This window comes from Chaetura pelagica, unplaced genomic scaffold, assembly GCF_000747805.2.
Source record: "Chaetura pelagica isolate M959 unplaced genomic scaffold, ChaPel_1.0 scaffold962, whole genome shotgun sequence".
Taxonomy (NCBI): Eukaryota; Metazoa; Chordata; class Aves; order Apodiformes; family Apodidae; genus Chaetura; species Chaetura pelagica.
This window is the reverse complement of record NW_009952479.1, coordinates 811,727-819,039: the sequence shown is the minus strand read 5'-3', so window position 1 is coordinate 819,039 and position 7,313 is coordinate 811,727. Positions and strand designations below refer to the sequence as shown.

The following is a 7,313-nucleotide window of genomic DNA, read 5'->3' as shown; positions in this document are numbered from 1 at the left end:
TCCAGGGGCTGGAGACCACCCACACCTGGTTGCCCCAGTGCACGGGGCAGGGAGGGCGCACCTGCATGCTGTAGGGCTGGTAGCCCATGGAGACTGACTGGTTGCCCATGTAGCCCATGGTGCCTGACTGCGTGAGACATGGCGGGGATGGTCTGCGACTGCGAGGCCACGCTCTGGGGAGGAGAGGCAGGTGAGAGGGGTGCAGGCAGCTACAGCTTGTCTGAAACTAGTGCCCCAGCCACAACCTTGCTCTGCTGGAGCCCAGGTGTCTGTTCCCCTGTGCCGAGGGAAGCCCAGAGCTGGCTCTGACCCCCCAGCCCATTCCCCCCAGCAAAAGCAGCAGATCCAGAGATCTGGGACCATCCAGCCACAGCTCTGTCCCACTCACAGATCGCCTCCCAAGATGGGGTGCACTGCCCCAGTCCTCGCCCTGGCCAGCTGCAAGCTTCCCTGCCCTCACTTGCCTGGTAGCCCTGCGTGGGAGTGGGCTGGTAGGAGGAGTAGGCCGGGGTGGTGGTGGGTGCTGCTGGCCCCTGCGGAGCCGCCTGCCCGCTGCCAGCGCCCGCCTGGTACATGTAGGTGTTCACCATGCTGGGATCTGGGTACAGAGAGCAGAGGTTGGAGCCGCCACATGGTGCTCAGCCCCCACCCAGGTGGGACAGGAGGCCCAACGTACCTGTCCCTGTGACAGGCATGGCAGCATATGGCCCTGTGCCCCCCTGGGCTGCCTGGTTCATGTAGACACTGTGCATGGGAGAGCCCTCCACAGAACCAGCTGGGCTGAAGGTGCCCGGGAAGCTGGTGGGCCCTGAGGGCTGGTAGATCACCCCACTGGCTGCAGGCACAGCCTGGAGCTGTGGGGTGAAGAAAAGAAAGGCTCAGGCCACGTCTCCTAGGACTGGGCAGGAGGGTCTCTGGCCCAGCAGTGTACCTGGGCATAGGGCAGTGAGAAGGCTGGCATCTGGGCTCTCATCTGGATGGTCTGCTTCTGCTGCTCCAGGCGCATCTGCCTCTCCTTCTCCTGCTCCTGCAGCCGCTGGATGGCCAACTGACGCTGCATCTCCAGGTACTCCTGTGGGAACAAGGCCAGGATGGATGGAAGCTGGGGCACCACAGCATCCTCTTGGGCCAGGGCAGCCATCACTGCTGGTTGATGCAGCCCCAGACACCCTGGAAACATTGTCCTGCCTCACCTGCTTCTTCTGCCTCATGATCTCCAGCTTCTGGGCCAGCTGGATCTGGCGCTGGCGCTCGGCCTCCTCCGCCGCACGGCGCAGCTTCTCCCGGTGCTCCTCCCGCAGCGCGTTCAGAGCCCCCCGCGCGTCCCGGATCTGGGCCAGCTTGTCCTGCAGACCTTCGTAGTACACTGGGGAGGGAAGAGACACCCTCAGGAGGGTCCCTGTGTCCCTGGCAGCTGCCCGCTCCCCCCGAGGACGCCCACACAGCTCCCACGTACGCCGGCGCTCGTCCAGCTGGTTGAGAAGCTCCAGCAGCTGGGGGTGCATGTTGTTAATGGACTGGAAGAGGGACAGGACGGCGGAGTCGTTGGTGATGCTGCGGCCCCGCATGTGGTTGCTCTTCATGCGGTTGACAAAGGTGGTGACGGCGTTCTGCAGCGCCTTCAGGAACTGCTCGTGGTTCTCCTCTGACTCGCCGTTCTGGTACTGCTGCTGGGGGAGGGTGGGCACTCAGCCTCGGCCCCCTGCGCCCACAACAAGGCCAGAGCTGTGCAGCTGGGCTGGAGGGTCCTGTCCCCTCAGGAGCTGCAGACCCGGGTCCAGGCCCCCTCTTACCTCAACCACACTGAGCGGGGCAGGGTGGGTCTCCCCGGGCTGAGCTGCTGGCTCCGTAAGGGACAGAGGGGCTGATGGCGTGGGGCTCTTGCGAGCTTCCTCTTGTTTCTTCTCCCAGTAGTTGCGGTTCAGGTACCGAGCCAGCTGCCAGGGAGAGAGGGATGATGAGCACTGCAGCGCCGTGGGGAGACTGGGCCAGGGAATGGTGAGGCCTACATCCTTACCTCTGGGTCAATGTCCTCAGCCAAGGGAGCAGAGGAATTCTGGAGAGAGACAGAAAGGGAAATGCAGTTCAGACAAACCAGTGACCCCCAGCTCCCACACAGTTGTCCTGCCAGGCCCTGGCCAGCACAGCCACCCAGCAGGGACGGTGTCTCCTTCAGCCCCACAGCAGCTGCGGCCGGGCACAGACCTTGCTGAAAGCAGCAGAGCTGCAAAAGAGCACAGGGCTGACTGGGGACAACCTTATCTCTCAGAGAAGGGATTAATCTGACCCAAGCAGGACCCAGGCTGCATCCAGCCAGTTCATGTTCAGAGGCTCCCAGGAACGTACCACTGGGGGGGAGTAGAGCGTGCTGACCGGAGGCGCTGACGAGGTGACAGGTGTGGGCTCAGCCTTCGGGTACATGGAGTAGGTTGTTTTCTGCCTCTGCAAAAGAGAACAAGCTGTCACTTCAGGGACTGCCCAGGCTCCTCCAGACTCCCCCGTTGGCAGAGGCTCGGCAAGGTCCTGGTGTGCAGGCAGCCCCGGCCCCATGCAGCTCCCACGGGCTGCTGGGCACCCCCCCAAGGGTTGGGACAGGGGACACAGTGTGTGCCTGGCCCTGCCTTCACCCTCTCATCCACACACCCTGTGACTCCCTGCTGCCAGGACATGCCTGGAGATCTGTTGCTACGCAGCTGGGAGATGCCCAGCACATCTGGGCTGTACAAAACACCCAGGCCAAGCAGGGCACGAACCATTCTCTCCTTCTCCTCGGCCTCTGACTGGGACAGGGCAATAGCCAGCTGGAGCTCCTCCTCCTCTTGCAGGGCTGTCTCGTCACGCTTTGGAGGCAGCTGGAAGCATAAGGATGCAGAGGTCAGGAAAGGGATGAACATGCAGGCTGGGATCACTGGATCACCTGCAGGCAGCCACTCACCTGGGACTGCTGAGAGAGTGGGCTGGTCAGGTACTCGGGGGGCAGCTCAGAGGTGGCAGCAGCTTTACCTTCAGCTTTCCTGTAGCCAGAAAGAGGTGATAGTGGGGTCTGAATGCTCCCTCCTCCACACTGGAGCTACAGCTCTGCTAAACCCTGCTCCTAGGGAAGACTGGAACCCAGCCCAGCCTGCAGAGCTTGGGAAACCCTCCCTCTGCTCTGCAGAAAGGTGGCTTCACACCAAGCCTGGACAGATGATCCCTGAGGACCCTTTCAACCTGACATACTATGATTGAAGCTGCTCCCCTCAGACCCAGTTGTGGCAGGCAAAGGAATACCCCATGAAAGGTACTGACTTGTTCAGATGCTCGTAACAAGGCTCACAGACTCTCACTTCCTTCTCAATCCCAAACTTGGGAATGGTGGAGTACTTGGAGGAGCATTTGCCACAGAAGATCTGCCCGCAGGCCCTGCAATGATGCTGCAGAGGATAGGAGACATCAGAGTGGCAGCAAGATACTCCTTTACTATTAGACAACATCACTCAAGACACTCCTGGCACTTCCCTGCTGTGGCCAGGAACATGGTTCAGACCCAACACCCCCCCTGGCCAGTCCAGGGAGTCCTGTGAGTCCCAGGGGCTGTGCAGGAGCAGGGAACCCAGAGAGGCAGGAGAGCACCCACCTTCCGTGTCACAACACCAAACTGCACCCGACACCTGTGACACTCCTCAGCGTCCACCCAGTCTGGAGCCTGTCAGGGACACAGAGATTGTGTGAGGAGGGGAGAAGGGCCTCAAGGAGCCCACCAAGCTCCCATGGCTAACCAAGCCTCCCTTGTGAATGGGGGGAACTGGAAATATTTGCAGCCAAACAGGAAATATTAATCCCTGCACGTTATCTCCTTTCGTGTTCCATGGGACTGTGATGCTCTTCCAGTCAACAGGAGGTTTTCTAGGAATGTGTCTGCACAGCAATTACTTCATCAAGACCCTGCTGCTGGGCTGCTGGAAGGCTACTAGGCAAGACAAGACCCAATCCCTGTCCTGGTAAACTCTTCGCTTCCTTTGGTGGTTTTGGGCTAAACTGCTGTACACCCCCCAGAACAGCCCCTTGGAAGCAGTGTGCACCCAGCAAAGTGTCTAATTGTTGTGAAATAGAGGAGCAGCTGAAGGTTTAGCAGGAAGGGGACAGGAGAGCAAGGCCTGTCCTGCAGCACCAGCTCCCTCCCCTGGCAGTGCTCACCCTTTCCGCAGCAAACATGGCATCGCTCTCCTTGAACTCTGGGAACACGTGTCCTGTGGGAGAAGAGACAGGTTCCTGCTGTGGAAGGGCTCCTCCACACAGTGGGCAGTTCCTCACACCAGTCCCATCTCCTGCAGTGCCCCTCCAGAGCAGAGCTGCTTGGTCAGCCTCTGCCCACAGAGTCCTCACCTTCAACCTTCATTATCTGGTAGGTGTCCTGCACCACTTTGTACTTGGGCTCGTTGCGGAAGGCGTGAGCCCAGGCCTGGATAAGGTACAGGATCTTGCTGCGGACACTTGTCTCCACTTGCCTCTGCAAGGAAAGGGAGGAGAAAAAAAATAAATCTGAGAAAAAGAACCTGAAGCCCCAAGGACGGCGCGAATCCCCCAGAAGACGACCTTGAAATACTGTTTACAGACAGACTTTAGAGGACTTGAGCAAGGCAAGAGCTGTCAGAAAGCTGCTATAGGACCATTCAGGCTGCACACTCCAGCTTCCCTTCCTCCCCCCCAGCAAGAAAATGTCCTTCAGAGCCACATAGAGCAAGGCCAAAAGAGGAGAGGTTACAAAGCCCTGAGAAAACACCCACAGAGCCTCATGCAGCCACTCCTGGGCTGGCACCAGCTGCCCAGCACCTTCCTTCACCTCATCACAAGCTGCTCCTCCCGCACTTGGGAAACCACAGCAGCACTGAAACCCCCTGCAAGGCCAGGGGCACAGGGCCAGGGGCTGGGCTGTCAGCACCCCCAGCCCCAGGACCCCTGCCCAGGAACAGCCAAAGCCCCAGGGGGCATGAGGCAGACAGGCAGCTGGAGCCTGACCTTGGCAGGCATGGGTGCTGTATCGCAGTCCAAGGAGCTGAAGAAAACTTGGCAATCCTGTTCCTAGCCCAGCCTGCCTCCAGGAGCAGCCCTGTCAGCACCTGACCAAGTCATCCTGCACTCACATGACCGGTTGCTCCAGAAATCCCCCGGGAAGTGGAAGAGCACTGTCCAGCTCCTATTCCAGCTGAGAGCTCAACCCACAGAGTGTGACTTACTGACGATTCCAGGAGCTTCCAACTTCTAGAAGATTTGGCAAAATCCCACATTCCACACGTCACAGCCCTGACCCTCACCAGAACCCAGGCTGCTTCACCAGTGCTGGGCATGCACAAGCAGCAAAGCTCCAAGTGGAAGATGAGGAGGATGTGGCTGCAGCAGTGATGAAACTGCCAAGGCAGACAGGGACTGGAGAACCACAGAATCCTGCTCTGATCTGCTCAGCACTTGGAGCAGCTGCATGAGCACACCTGGCTGTCACACTGCAGCTGTGTCCCAGTCTCAGAAGATCCTGCACAGGGACTGAGCCAGCCCTCACAGGGAGGTGCCAGGGGAAGCACACCCTGCTGCCCTGAGAGATGACAGGGCTTGGGTGGGTCACCCACCAAATATCTGGGTCATCCTGTCATCTGTTTCCAGTAGGAGATGGAGGATGTGAGGAAGGATCAGCAACTCTAATCAGCCCGTGTCTGGGCATGGCCATTCTGGGGCTGGGAGCTGGAGACAGAGGCTCTCATTTCCACTTCACTGTGGAAGTCTCCAAAGACACAGAGAGCTCCTCCAGGCATTGTGTTATATCAAACAGCAAGCGACAGCTCGTGGCAACAGTGTGTCCCTGAGAACGGCCAGGTCCAGATCCTGCAACGCTCCTCAAACCATCCCACAGTGGAATTCCAAGGAAATGGCCATGATACAGAGAAAGCTTCCACCAGTTGCTACTTTGCTGCTTCTCCTTCCTGCATGCCTCCTTCTGCCCTTGGGGACCCTCATTCAGGTTTGGCCCATCACCTCCCCTCTCTGCTGCCTCCAGCCATGCAAAGCGTTGCACCCAGGAGAATTTACCACAAAATGCTCTTGGACTTCCCAGCCCGTTCCCACCTCCCAGTCCAGCCAGGTGTTACCTTTGCTCCCATGGCACTGTCTCCTCCTCCTTTGCTCCCCACACTCACCCCTTCACCTCACACAATACACTTTGCATTTTCTGAAACACGTTTCCAAACACTGTCCCTCCTGTTCCTCATGCAAAGGGAATGAGGGGACACACACATTTGCTCCTGCTGCTGCTCCTCTGACAAGGCCATTCAAAGCCAACAGCAAAATAAGATAAGTTTACCTTGAGAATTTCCTTCAGCTCCTCCATAGTCTGTTTATTGGCCACCTCATCATGGACTGTTTGCCCACAGTTTTTAACCACTGACTCCATAACCTGGAAGGACAAAACACAACATGAGCTGCTGCTTTTTTCCTCCCTCGTGGCCTGGATGGTCCCAGCACAGGTCCCAGGTCCCAGCTGCATGCCAGGACGGGGCAGCTTAATCAGTGAGTCACATCAGGACAGTGTCAGCCCAGCCAGAGTGACCCCGGGGCCAGGCTGGGGGGTGGGCAGCGCCTCACATTGCAGCTTTGGCAGTTTTCAATTTCAGCTTGGAATTATGAACACCACGGCCTGCTGATCAGTCCCAAGCCCTCTGTGCTAGGGCCGGGAGGGGCAGACTCCCCCGGGCCGGGCAGGAGGGGCTGTGCCCGCACAGGCCCCGCGGGAGGCCGGGCTGTGGTACCTCCAGAGCGTAGAGCGCCACGTGCGGGTTCTTGTCGTTCACCTTCTTCTTGATGGCGCTGACGGCATATTTGGCTCTGGGTAAGGAAAGAGAGAGAGAACGTCTCTTCAGGTAGTGAAGGACCTGAGGGGAGATGCCACCTGCTGCTGCCAACCCACCAAACCCCACCCTCAGACAGGGCACAGGCAGCTCCCGGCCTGCACAATCCCCCTGCAGAAAACTGGGATGAGGGGGAATGAGAACGTTCGAGTGTGACTTTCCCTGAGAATTTCAGGCCAGAAGAAAACCACAAGTCCTGAGGCCAGGGAAGTACCAGACACAAGGTTCCCGATGCCCCTCGGGAGCGGGATAAGGAGCCGGGCACCATCACAAGCCGTCAGGCTCCAGACCCCTCCCGGCCTGGCGAGGCCCGGCAGAGCCAGGGCACTTACTGGGTGTCTCCCTGGCGGATCATGTCGCAGATCTGCAGGATGGATTCCCAGTCGGTCTCCAGCAGGAGCTGGCTCGTGGCCTTATCTGCAAGGAAGCGCCGTCAGG

The 7,313-nt window shown here is 58.9% G+C and overlaps 1 protein-coding gene across 1 annotated transcript in view; it reads right to left on the bottom strand.

The window, feature by feature from the left end:
* LOC104398560 (hepatocyte growth factor-regulated tyrosine kinase substrate-like) overlaps window positions 1-7,308 on the bottom strand; it is a gene marked incomplete at its 5' end in the record, with an annotated part of 11,872 nt that extends 4,564 nt beyond the window's left edge. Inside the window, 19 exon segments of the mRNA XM_010008684.1 lie at window positions 26-131; window positions 133-173; window positions 465-598; window positions 677-854; window positions 932-1,072; window positions 1,194-1,366; window positions 1,457-1,748; window positions 1,794-1,937; window positions 2,018-2,056; window positions 2,347-2,442; window positions 2,754-2,852; window positions 2,936-3,014; window positions 3,289-3,413; window positions 3,617-3,685; window positions 4,177-4,229; window positions 4,366-4,489; window positions 6,332-6,424; window positions 6,777-6,852; window positions 7,208-7,308. Coding sequence (XP_010006986.1) covers window positions 26-131; window positions 133-173; window positions 465-598; window positions 677-854; window positions 932-1,072; window positions 1,194-1,366; window positions 1,457-1,748; window positions 1,794-1,937; window positions 2,018-2,056; window positions 2,347-2,442; window positions 2,754-2,852; window positions 2,936-3,014; window positions 3,289-3,413; window positions 3,617-3,685; window positions 4,177-4,229; window positions 4,366-4,489; window positions 6,332-6,424; window positions 6,777-6,852; window positions 7,208-7,308 — 2,163 coding nt within the window.
* Window positions 7,309-7,313: the final 5 nt, after the last annotated feature.